The sequence below is a fragment of the Coniosporium apollinis genome, assembly GCF_000281105.1.
Source record: "Coniosporium apollinis CBS 100218 chromosome Unknown supercont1.55, whole genome shotgun sequence".
NCBI classification, from domain to species: domain Eukaryota; kingdom Fungi; phylum Ascomycota; class Dothideomycetes; genus Coniosporium; species Coniosporium apollinis.
Genome location: NW_006913317.1, coordinates 83,930 through 95,960, shown reverse-complemented (window position 1 = coordinate 95,960; position 12,031 = coordinate 83,930). Strand labels below are relative to the sequence as shown.

Here is a 12,031-nt window from a genome sequence, read left to right as displayed (position 1 = left end):
ATTTGGTGCGAAAGTCTACGGTTTGTCGATGGAGGTACCGTCTTGAGGCTATCCGCCGAACTCATATACTTGATACTTCCTGCTATCGCACCACAAGATTGCATCTCTTCTTGCCTTCAGTTCCTCCGGCTTGGCGGTTGAGATAATTTTGATGTCCGAAATTTCCCATTACTGAGTGAGACCTATCGCCAAACTCTCATTCACTAGACACGTGTCAGCATTTGGCGATGTCTGCGAACTCCATGATATACTTGGACTTTCTAAAAATTGGCCGCCGTTGTTGTTCTTCTTAAGCATCCACCCCGAGTCAAGGTATAGCCATCTGTCTACGACGATCACTGTGATTTGTCAGTCTGAGCACCTGGGCTTTGCGGGATGTAGACGTACGGGACGGCCATATCCATGCGGCGAACTCTACTGGAATCTTCCAGGCTCGCATTCGTGTAAAAAGCACAACGAGAAAGAGTAGTCGTAATGGCTTCATAGTGAGATGCCGCGTAGGTAGGTTACAAAGAGTATTGTGTAGCATAAGAGACGGGATGATGATTGCTATAAGGACGCCAAAGGTGCGAGACGGAGCCTCTCGGGCTGATGACCGCAGCTCGAAGCAGAACTATATGCGTCGAAGCTGGGTACCCCTCACGTTATCGACATTATCCCTAATTGCAGATAGGGTGCCTGAAGGCAGGACAACAGTCCAGCGGCCCCAAAGGCTGTACCGACAGAATGCAAACTGCTCAATGATAGCGTAGCAGGTCGTGTAACAAGTGGGAAGCGAGAGTGTGAACGCGCCAATGGTCTCGCAGTGTTCCATACATGACTCAACGGTACTGTAGACTCGACGCTGTGTGTTCCGTTCGCGTTTGCACTTTACTTGAATGCAGGTGGCTTTCTTATGTTAAGAATATATCCAACACGTCTGTGTAACTAGTCAGCTACTCGACCAGCGGCGCAACTTACCCTCACACGGTTCCGTGAAAAGCTAGTAATGGGCGATACATATTGACGTAGAGATAGTTGCGTTTCCATTCCAAACCTGTGGGAGTTGCAAGTTCACCATATGAATTGAACCGGGGAAGTGCTGTTAAACTGAATGTCCTTTGCTGCGCAGAATCTGCCTGATATATTCGAAGCCATGTGATTGCAAGTCCGGCTCGACTGCGACTCCATGTCAAAGACCTCACTTACTCTGGGAGTAACAGTCTACGTAACGCTTACCGGTGGTGGCTTGGTCTCGCCGATTAAAGCCGTCCAGAAGATTGTTCTGTAATCATTCATTGCGCCCTATGGATCTTTACAAATAGACAGAACACTTCCAGCGCCTATAAAAGAAGCGGTACCCGTACCTTGTCTCCGATGCAGCAACGGAATCTTCACACAGCCTCGGACAATATATTGGCCTACCACGACCTCTCCGCTAGTGATACACATGTGAACTCATTGACCCTGCTTCTTCTGCGCCGCAGGGCCCATTTCTTTGCTAAAAGCATAGTATGAAACTTCAAGGCTCGACACGGCGCTGACAGCCACGTACAGAATCATGAAAAGGAGCAGGCTGACGGAAAGGCCCATAAATATGCCTGAATGCATGGTGTGTTAGCCGCCGCTCGGGGACAATGACATAATGTTTTACTGTAAGCTTACCCGATGACAAGAACTGGTATTTCTCGAATAGCGGAAGCTTGGAAGCAGTATTATTATCCGCGTGGCTGGAGACGTCTCGCTTCAGATCCATATGATAGGCTTCGGGATATGACTCGTCCATCTCATACACCACCTGCGACTTATGCTGTGTTGCAGCAAGCTGCTCAGAAGATGGTGGTGTTGTCGTGTAGATGACTGTAAACCTCTCGCCTGCGGCCGCTATCATGGCATCCAGGTAAGAGTCTCGCCTCCCGAGCTCTGCAACCCTCTCCTCGCGATGGGAAGGTAGTACCGGGAAGTCGACTTTGATAACTCGTGGTGTCGCCTTGCCCATATTGATGTGGCGTTTCTCCGAATCCACCGTGATGATTGTAGCCTTGCATCTGTCCGCCAAGCGCTGTGATAGCGCATCCGTACTCAGTGCCCCCACAACTTCGGCAACGGCCACAGAGGACTGAATGCCATTATGACCGCCATGTTGATCGACGTAATCCCGTAGATGGGGGGTAGATGATCGGTCGGAGAAGTCCGCGGCAGATATGCCGGGCTGGGAGACGATAATGTAGGTATCGGAAGGGCAATCTGCAAGCGAGCGTTGGATTTGCGATGAGAGCTGACCGGATAGCGCAAGCTGCGTGGTTGCAACGGGGTTCGGTAGCCTAGAAAGTCAGTGTCAACCACTAGACTTGCAAGAGCGAGGAGCGCCTACGGGGAGTCGGAGAACATGAAGAAGGGCGATGTGTCCCGGAATGCGGATGCCAGGGTGGCACTCAGGGCCAACGCTCCTATCCTTCGTAAGGCCATCATAGCTGTGTTCGTTGCTCAGTGTGATGCGGCACTCGGTAGACTGATGAGCTTCACGATAGAGGCGCACGGGCCTCGGCGGCGGTCTCCGGGGATGATCCGCGCCGGCTGGCTGCCTCAGGCAAGAAAAGCATTGCTATGACGCATAAGCCACCACTGAGGATATCCAATACGACGTTTAGCAGTGGAACAGTCATAAAGCGCGGCTGCGCACCTATTGCAAGCCAGAAGAGCATAGCCCGGCTCTCTGAGTGGTGTCTCGGGCATCTGAGTCATCTCGGCCTGAATTCCCGGAGTGTCGAAACTGGCTGCTGACTTAGCGCGCTCTCTGGAGCCTTCTAAGGTTTTCGTATATCTGCCGCCACAGCCCACCAAGCTACTTACACAGCTCAGAACCACAACCCTTTCTCTCATTCCACAATCTCCCAGAGCACTTCGTTGTGTTTTGGTCTACATCGTTCACTAGGCTAGTATTTTATTGAAGCCTACATTTCCCTTTTCCGCCATTGTCCAGGCTACGGCAGCAATCGTTACGTTGCCAGAACCTGTGAATACGAAGTCGCCTGAGCAGGCAGCACGAACTAGAACGCATAGGACCACGATTCAGTCCCCGCAGGAGTTCAGTAACCCCTCCGACACATCCTCCAATATGTCCGCCACCGTATCCTCCGCCCCGTCACAGTCACAAACACCCAATGCCTCCACAAGCCGCCCAAGACCACGACGGCCTCGTAGAAACCCTGCAGATAGACCGCCACCCACCGAAGGTCAAGGAGACCCTCAGCAGCTTCCATCGAACAGCGGACGTGGCGGTCGGGCACAACCAGCACGGGATGCTCTGCTGGCGATGAGGCCAGCGTCCATTGCGCCGCCTCGTCAGACGCAATCTCAACCCCAATCGGCGGAGCCTTCAAGTGCGGATGTCTCGGCAGCCGAAAGCCCTAGACCAAGTCGAGGTGGCAGAAGACGTGGAGGTCGTGGCCCAAGGCCGGACGGTGAACCCCCACGCTCAGATGACGCAAGACCCCAGCAGCGAGGACATGCAGGCCAAAACGTGAACACCTCGAGGACTTTCCAGGGACGTCAATTCGGAGGCCAGCTTACTGTAGACAGCTCGGAAGCCGGCGGGATAAGTGGGCTTTCCACGGCTGCAGCGTCGCAGTTATCGGGTGAAGCTCCTGAGTTTCAACCTGGCCAGTCTCACCAGCGGACGACTCCCAGACCACCGAGAGAGCGTCTACCGCAGCCGCGCAAGCGCAGAGCATCAAAGTCCACAGCACCGGACATCCCAACCCGCATTCACGAAGATATCGACAACCTGCAGTACGAATGTGCCATCTGCACGAACGAGGTTACGCGCAATTCCAAGGCATGGTCTTGCCGGACATGCTGGACGGTATTCCACCTTCACTGTATCAAGAAGTGGGCTACAAACGAAGGTTCAGCTATGGCACAACAGCAGGCGCCAAACGGGGAGATGCCACCTCCAAGACAGTGGCGTTGTCCCGGCTGCAACCTGCCGAAGGACTCTATACCGTCTGTCTTTACATGTTGGTGTGAGAAGGAAGTCGATCCCCGTCCACTGGCTGGAATACCTCCCTTCTCGTGTGGGCAAACATGTTCAAGACCTCACGTTCTGCCAAAGAAATGTCCCCATCCGTGTCCAATCATGTGTCATGCTGGGCCTTGTCCTCCTTGTCCGCAAATGGGGCCTACTCAGAGCTGCTTCTGCGGAAAAGAAGCAGCCACGAGGCGCTGTATCGACACGGATTATGAGAACGGGTGGAGCTGCGGGCAGATCTGCGGAGAGCTAATGCCTTGTGGCGAGCATCTCTGCGAACGACCATGTCACGAAGGTCTCTGCGGAGCTTGTGAAGTTCGGATACCTGCTCGCTGCTACTGCGGGCAAGTTGAGAAAGACATCCTCTGCTGCGACCGTAATGATGAGAAGGAGAGCAAGCGGGCTCATCTGAAAGAAGACAGAAGCATGGTTACGGAAGAATGGACGGGCCTCTTCGAATGCGGAAATGTCTGCAGTCGGGAGTTTGACTGTGGAAAGCATAGCTGCGAAAAGAATTGTCATCCGCAAGATTTAAACCCTTCCCACTGTCCTCGGTCACCGGACGTCGTTACGCATTGTCCTTGCGGAAAGACACCACTAGAGGAGATCTCCAACAACACACGCCAAAGTTGCGAAGAGCCGATCCCGAACTGCAGAAAACCCTGCATGAAGCCGTTGTCATGTGGTCATCGGTGTCGGCAGGTATGCCATTCAGGAGAGTGCATGCCGTGCCTGCAGACCGTCTCTATCACATGCCGCTGCGGCAGAACCGTCTCTTCCACCGTCTGTCATCAAGGCACCGAGGAAGCTCCGCAATGTATGAGGATTTGTCGAGTCACCCTCAACTGCGGTCGTCACGAGTGCGGCGAGCACTGCTGTGCCGGAGAACGGAAGGCCGCCGAGCGCCAGTCTAGCAGACGCAAATCAAGACCACTCAACGCCGGTCCTCGGCCAGCCGACGATGGCTTTGAATCCGAGCATATTTGTACTCGCCCTTGTGGGCGGCTGCTGAAATGTGGCAACCACACTTGTCAGGAACTATGCCACAGGGGCCCTTGCGGTAGCTGCCGAGAAGCAATCTTCGACGAGATCAGCTGCAACTGTGGCCGTACTGTTCTACAGCCACCACTACCCTGCGGAACGCAGCCGCCGCCCTGCCGGTTCGACTGCGAGCGGTCTAAGGCATGCGGGCATCCTCAAGTCCCCCACAACTGCCATCAAGACACCGAAGACTGCCCTCGGTGTCCCTTCCTCACAGTCAAGCCCTGCATGTGCGGCAAGAATCTGCTCAAGAACCAGCAATGCTGGCTAACCGATGTGCGGTGTGGCGAAATTTGCGGCAAGAAGCTGAAGTGCGGCGCACACAAGTGTCGGAAGCCCTGCCACAAATCCGGCGAGTGCGAGGACGCCGGCAGGTCATGCCAACAACCTTGCGGAAAGGAGAAGTCCTGTGGGCATCCTTGCTCCGACCCCTGCCACTCACCGTACCCGTGCAAAGAGGACAAACCCTGCCAGCACAAGATCTTCATCACTTGTGATTGCCAGCATATCAGACAGGAAGCGAAGTGCAACGCTACCCGCGATAACGAAGGAAACAGCACCAAGAGCCTCAAGTGCGACGATGAATGCGCACGACTAGAAAGGAACCGCAGGCTCGCGCTCGCTCTGAACATCGATCCCGAGACGCACAAGGATGACCACATCCCCTACTCATCAGAGACCCTCAACATGTTCCTTCAGAACGTCCCCTGGGCGCAGACTCAAGAGCGCGAATTTCGCGTCTTCGCCAGTAGCCCGGAAGAGAAGCGACTCCGCTCCAAGCCTATGCCGCCTACGCAGCGTGCGTTCCTCCACTCTCTGGCAGAGGACTTTGGCTTTGACTCGGAAAGCATGGATCCCGAGCCCCACCGCCACGTCGCCCTCTTCAAGTCGCCCCGCTTCGTCACAGCGCCAATGAAGACTCTGGCCGAATGCGCACGCATCCGACACAGCCAACGCGCAGCCACAGCCAATAGCGCAGCGGTGTCGGAGAAGAAAGTCAAACCCAGCAACGTCATCGGGGAACCGTACAACGGCTTCCTGTTGACAAACGCGAAGTTCGGTCTCACGATCGAGGAACTGCGCTCCGCTATCCGTCCCGCTCTAGCGGCCACACCATCCGTTCAGTTCGACATATCCTTCCAGCCGGACGAGTCCGTTGTCCTCAAAGCGACCCCCTCGGCCGCAGTTCCCAGCGAGCGCGACCTTGAAGCCACCCTCCAGTCCCTTAAACCAGGCGTCTCGGCGGCCGTGAAGGCACAGGCGCTTGGCTCTATCCAGCTCTGCCGCCTCGACGGCTCGCTCAACGTCCTGCGTCGCGAGTCCGACAGCGCGAGTAACGGCGGCTGGAGCCAGGTGGCGGCTAAAGCGGCGGCGCCGAGGATGGCGATCAGGCAGCCGGTCGTGCAGGCGAAGAATGCGTACACGGTGCTCGGCGCGGGGAAGGTGCAGTTGGGGAAGAAGAAGGAGAAGAAGAAGGAGAAGTTGAGGGAGGAGAGCGTGGTGGATGATTGGGAGGCCGCGGAGAGTGCGGAGGAGGAGAGGGAGAAGGTTGCGGGGAGTGTGGGGAGTGGGGATGAGATGGGTGGGGGAAGGGCGGGGAGTGTTGGTAGTGCTGCCGCTAGTGGAGAGGAGAAGGAGAAAAACAATGGGGAGGCCCCGGTGGAGGCAGAGGAAGCGGCTTGATCTCAATGGAAAAGCTTGTGCGTTTTGCATGGCATTCACGTGCCATATAGCTAGACGGCTAGATTATGCTAAAGCGCTAGTCCGCTGACTTGCTCAAAGTTCATATAGTCTTATTGGTGTTTTGCCCTGATCATTTCAACCGAAAGTCGATTTGTTACAGGGTCCTTCACAGTATGCTGGATATCTACAGTCCCATCCCTACGCTTGCATACCACATCATGTCACGCACAGATTTCACCCATACCCCAATCTTCCTATAGTCTCGCCCTGCCTAGCTCCCCTTATTAACCTGCACCCTCTTATCCTCCCCCGCGCTCAATATCCCGAGTTGTTTATCCCAACAAACCCCAAACACCCTAACCCCCTCGCCCCCGCTCGGCTCCCTCTTCCCCCCCAAACTCTCCCTCCCAATCCGATAAACACTCTCCCCGACCTGACCTCCCCCGATGTCCGCGCCTCCAGGCCTCACGGACCTCACATCCCACACCCGACAACTCCCATCATAGCTGCCACTCACCAGCCCGTACCAGCTCCCCGGCTCCTGCGCCAGCGCCACAACCGCGTTGGAGTGGCCCCGCAGCGTCAGGGCCGCGATGCTGCGCGCGCTGGTGCGCGGGTCGATGAGCGTGATGTGCCGCGCGGAGGTGCCGGCGGCCAGGAGGGTGATGCCGGAGAGCGCGAGGAGGCTGTAGAGCGGGTGCGCGGTCGTGCGTGTGTCGACGCAGGTGACAGTCGGTAGATCCCAGGTCTTGAGGCTGTGGTCCCAGGAGGCGGAGTAGGCGACGCTGGCGTCGTTGGGGGCGAAGACGGCGGAGGAGACTTGTTGCGCGTGCCCCGTGAGCAGGGAGAGGGGGCCGCGCCGGGGTGGGGGAGGGGTCGGTTGGGAGATCTTGCGACGTTTGTTGGAGGAGGTCAGGGAGGGTGAGTTTTCGGGGAAGAGATCCGAGGGTGCGGCGGGCGCGGAGGATTTTTGAGTGCTCCAGAGGCCGAGGGTGTGGTCGCTGGAGGCGGACAGGATGCGGGAGGTCGGCGCGTGCACGGATATGGCATTTATGGCGCCGTGGTGGCCGTAGAGCTCGAGAGAGGGGGTTATGGAGGCGGTGGCGGAGGGGTTGTCCGTGTTAGTGGGGTTGCTGTGGTTCCATATTCGCACGCAGCAGTCGTCGCCTGCGGATACGAGCTTTGTAGGTGATAGGAATTTGGTGGATTGAATAGGATGCTGGCCATGAGACGTAGGACTCGAGGTGGCTACTAGTTGTCCTGAGGTATCCCATATGCGCAGGTAGCCGTCGAAGCTCCCTGACAATATTTTCTCCTGACCCGCAGCTATATCTGCGCCTGCCCATCCTGCCGCCGGTGAAGAAGCACTCAAGACGTCTACTGAACTGACCCAGTCATCGTGCTCGAAGGATGCTACGTATGTTGGCGGTATGAGAGCGCGCACGTATTCCACTGTAAGCGTGGTTTCCGCGGATATGCCATTCCTGGTGAGGAAGTCGTCTATGCTCGTACGCAAGAACTGGCCGCTGATGAGGAACTCGAACGGCACAGGCCGTGGAGTGGAGAGTATATTGTTCACAAGGCTGGAGAGCTGTATTCGGCGGAGGCCTGACCAAGCGGACGGTGTTAGCTATGTGCTATTAACTTATATGTCCCATCGCAAGATCCTCCGAATGTGTGGACTGTTTTTCCTGAGCCTCGGAACCTCTCCCATCCTGTCGGTGACGCTCTTGCCAAAGATACTTGAATAGAAAAAAGAGCTGTAATCCAAACTCCAGTCGAGAAGCAGGGGAGCTTACTGGTAGAAACAAGTAGAGGCCCGGTATCTTGCGGTAGGCCGAGATCTGCGTGCCTGGTGGTGAGCTGTATGCGGACCTTGGCTTGGTCGCCGGCGGGAGTGGGATTGGACATGGCGGAGAAGTGCGGAGAAGTTCGGGGTATCAAAGAGACGGGTTGGAAGGAAAGTGGCCGCTGCGTAGCTCGAACAGTGTACTTCTGTCGTGGTTACAAAATTTCTGAAGCTTCAGTCGCAAATGGATCAAAATGGAATAGTTTGGTAAGTAAGCATCGGCGCTTGCAACCGCCGATAGGGCTGACCTTCAAATGCGCCGCATCCCATCTTCAAACACCTCCAACTCTAGCTCATACTCTCATACAACACATCACGCAACGATGAACGGACACGTCCTGAGCGATATTCCACCGCCTCCTCCCACAGACCCAATCGAGAGGCCGCCTTCGCCCCCAGCCGCCCCCTTACCACCGCCGCCTCCAGACACTCCCCTACCCCCTCCGCCGTCAGACCTTCCTCCCCCGCCTTCAGACCTTCCTCCTCCGCCACCAGATCCATCACCGGCCGAGCCGGCCCCAGACCTTAAGAGAAAGAAAGGATGGGCCACAGCTGCGACAAAGAAAACTCCGCTCAGCATCGAGGAGATTCTGCGGAAGAAGAAAGAGGCGGATGAGGCCGCTGCTAAAGTAAGCTCCCCCAAGCCCTTCCGTCGCGCTTTCGGGCACCATGTTTACGAAGATTCTGTAGAGCACCCCTTGAACCCTACTAACGTCTCAACCTTCTTACAGCCAAAATTCTTGTCGAAAGCTCAGCGCGAGAAGCTTGCTCTAGAAAAGCGCCAGAAGGAAGTCGAGGACCAGAAACAAAAGACCGAAGCCGGACGCGCTGGTCCCAATGGAGCAACCCAAAATGGCAATATCCCCAACGGCTCGTCGCATCATGGCGCGAACGGCGTCAATGGCGATGCGAGGCGATCTGTACCTACAGGACCCCGAAGCCACCGCCCAGGCGAAGTGCCTACCGGGCCGGCAGCGATGCGATCATCCGGACCTAACAGAGGCTACGACATGCAGCCACCTCCTCCACCCAAACCAGTTGCCATCGTCGCTCCCACAGGCTCGAAAGCTGAGAAGAGACAAAATCCAGAGGACGCAGAGGCAGCCTTGATCAGGCAACGATATATGGGAGCCGAGCAGAACCAGTCCACGTTTTCAGCAAAGAAGAAGCGCAGGCGGACTACAGAAAAGAAGTTCAATTTCGAGTGGAACGCCGAGGAAGACACCAGCCCCGACTACAATCCGTTGTACCAAGCTCGAGCGGAGGCAAACTTCTATGGCCGCGGCCGACTCGGCGGCTTCGCGGAGGACGTGTCAGATAAAGCAGCCAGCAAGTACGCCGACGCGATAAGGAATGCGGATTCTGTCGCAGGCGCCGAGCGCGCTGCCCGCTTCCTCGAGGCCGAGCGGCAACGCAAAGAAGGCGGCTGGCGCAATGCTCTTGACAAGCACTGGAGCGAAAAGGACCTCAGCCAAATGCGTGAGCGAGACTGGCGTATCTTCAAAGAGGACTTCAACATCGCAACCAAAGGTGGCAGTCTCCCGAACCCGATGCGCTCATGGGACGAATCTGGGCTCCCGAAGCGCCTTCTCGACATCGTCGCGCAAGTCGGGTATACCGAGCCCTCAGCCGTCCAGCGCGCTTGCATTCCCATCGCACTCCAATCTCGCGACCTCATCGGCGTTGCCGTGACCGGTTCCGGCAAGACTGCCGCCTTCCTCCTCCCTCTCCTCGTCTACATCTCCGAGCTGCCGCCCCTCAATGAGGCTACGAAGAACGACGGCCCCTATGCCATCATCCTCGCACCGACCCGCGAACTGGCGCAACAGATCGAGCTCGAAGCCAAGAAATTCGCCACCCCCCTCGGCTTCACCTGCGTATCCATCGTCGGCGGCCACAGCATCGAAGAGCAAGCCTACGCGCTACGCGAAGGCGCCGAGATCATCATCGCCACCCCCGGCCGCCTCGTCGACTGCATCGAGCGGCGCGTGCTCGTCCTCTCCCAGTGCTGCTACGTCATCATGGACGAAGCGGACCGCATGATCGACCTCGGCTTCGAGGAGCCCGTCAACAAGATCCTCGACGCGCTGCCCGTCTCCAATGAGAAGCCCGACACCGAAGATGCCGAGGACGCGGCGGCAATGAGCCGGCACCTAGGCGGCAAAGACCGCTACCGCCAGACGATGATGTACACAGCCACCATGCCCGTCGCCGTCGAGCGCATCGCGCGCAAATACCTGCGTCGCCCGGCCATGGTGAGTATCGGCAATATCGGCGAGGCGGTTGAGACGGTCGAGCAGCGCGTTGAGTTCATCTCGGGCGAGGACAAGCGCAAGAAGCGTCTGCAGGAGATATTGAACTCGGGCGAGTTCGCGCCCCCGATTATTGTGTTTGTGAACATTAAGCGCAACTGCGACGCCGTTGCGCGTGAGATCAAGCACATGGGCTTCAGCTCCGTCACGCTGCACGGCAGCAAGACGCAGGAGCAGCGCGAGGCGGCGCTGGCCTCTCTCCGCAATGGAACCACGGACGTGCTTGTCGCGACGGACCTCGCGGGCCGTGGTATCGACGTTCCGGATGTGTCGCTGGTTGTCAATTTCAACATGGCGGGCAACATCGAGTCGTACACGCACAGAGTGGGTAGGACGGGTCGTGCGGGCAAGAGCGGTGTCGCGATCACGTTTCTGGGCAATGAGGATGTCGATGTTATGTATGACCTCAAGCAGATGCTGCAGAAGAGCAGTATTAGTAGGGTGCCTGAGGAGCTGCGGAAGCATGAGGCGGCGCAGCAGAAGAGGGTGAGGGGGCAGCCCAAGCCGATGGAGGATAGTGGGGCGTTTGGTGGGAAGGGGGGTGGAGGGTGGTAGTTCACAACGCTGGTGGTTTGAGGGAGCAGCCTTGATATCTCATTTGAGTGGGCGGGAATCTTGGAGAAGATACACGGCTCCTGCATTGCTAGTATCGGGCAATTCGAGCCTCTATATCTTGGAGCTCTTGAACGTCAACGGCAGAAATCAGTTTATCATGCTCATTTGATATGCCTCAGCAGCTCACAATTCTTACACTTCTGCCTCGAGACAGCCCGAATTGAAGTCGTAGGCCATTCGGCCCTGCTTCATCACCAAGGACATGTTTGCTTGATAACTGCGGCGGCCGCGCGATGTTAGAAAGCTCCAGTCGTAGCTCCCGTCTGCTTCATGCAGAAACCGCACATTCTGACCATAAAACAGTGGACTGCAGAGCCACGAAAGCCATGATTCTTTCAAGCCCACCACCCCTCTGCCACTAGCAAAAGCTTCACTAGATACAGTAAGATGCAGTGCTTTCAGAGCTAGTCATATTGCCCTCTCCATTGGGACGCTGATAGTGACGGCAGTGGTAGACAAGCGGCGCTGTGAGGGCATCGTCTCTTTGCAGTCCGGTTCTTTACGGGTACAACGTCAAACCGT

At 56.7% G+C, this 12,031-nt stretch overlaps 5 protein-coding genes across 5 annotated transcripts; 3 read left to right on the top strand and 2 right to left on the bottom strand.

Moving 5' to 3' along the window:
• Positions 1-1,437: 1,437 nt before the first annotated feature.
• Positions 1,438-2,448, bottom strand: W97_08543 (uncharacterized protein; the record flags this gene model as incomplete). Its single annotated transcript, XM_007786312.1, has 3 exons — positions 1,438-1,580; positions 1,645-2,303; positions 2,354-2,448. The coding sequence occupies 3 exons, from the start codon at positions 2,446-2,448 to the stop codon at positions 1,438-1,440; spliced, it is 897 nt and encodes a 298-aa protein (XP_007784502.1).
• Positions 2,449-3,097: 649 nt separating this feature from the next.
• Positions 3,098-4,421, top strand: W97_08542 (uncharacterized protein; the record flags this gene model as incomplete). Its single annotated transcript, XM_007786311.1, has 2 exons — positions 3,098-3,984; positions 4,277-4,421. 2 exons carry the CDS (start codon positions 3,098-3,100, stop codon positions 4,419-4,421), a joined length of 1,032 nt encoding a protein of 343 aa, XP_007784501.1.
• Positions 4,422-4,970: 549 nt separating this feature from the next.
• W97_08541 (uncharacterized protein) lies at positions 4,971-6,733 on the top strand (the record flags this gene model as incomplete). The annotated part of the gene is made up of 2 exons (XM_007786310.1): positions 4,971-4,994; positions 5,045-6,733. The coding sequence occupies 2 exons, from the start codon at positions 4,971-4,973 to the stop codon at positions 6,731-6,733; spliced, it is 1,713 nt and encodes a 570-aa protein (XP_007784500.1).
• Positions 6,734-7,004: 271 nt separating this feature from the next.
• Positions 7,005-8,644, bottom strand: W97_08540 (uncharacterized protein; the record flags this gene model as incomplete). Its single annotated transcript, XM_007786309.1, has 2 exons — positions 7,005-8,341; positions 8,533-8,644. The coding sequence occupies 2 exons, from the start codon at positions 8,642-8,644 to the stop codon at positions 7,005-7,007; spliced, it is 1,449 nt and encodes a 482-aa protein (XP_007784499.1).
• A 261-nt stretch (positions 8,645-8,905) lies between these two features.
• Positions 8,906-11,449, top strand: W97_08539 (pre-mRNA-splicing ATP-dependent RNA helicase prp28; the record flags this gene model as incomplete). The annotated part of the gene is made up of 2 exons (XM_007786308.1): positions 8,906-9,211; positions 9,314-11,449. The coding sequence occupies 2 exons, from the start codon at positions 8,906-8,908 to the stop codon at positions 11,447-11,449; spliced, it is 2,442 nt and encodes an 813-aa protein (XP_007784498.1).
• Between the last annotated feature and the right edge of the window lie 582 nt (positions 11,450-12,031).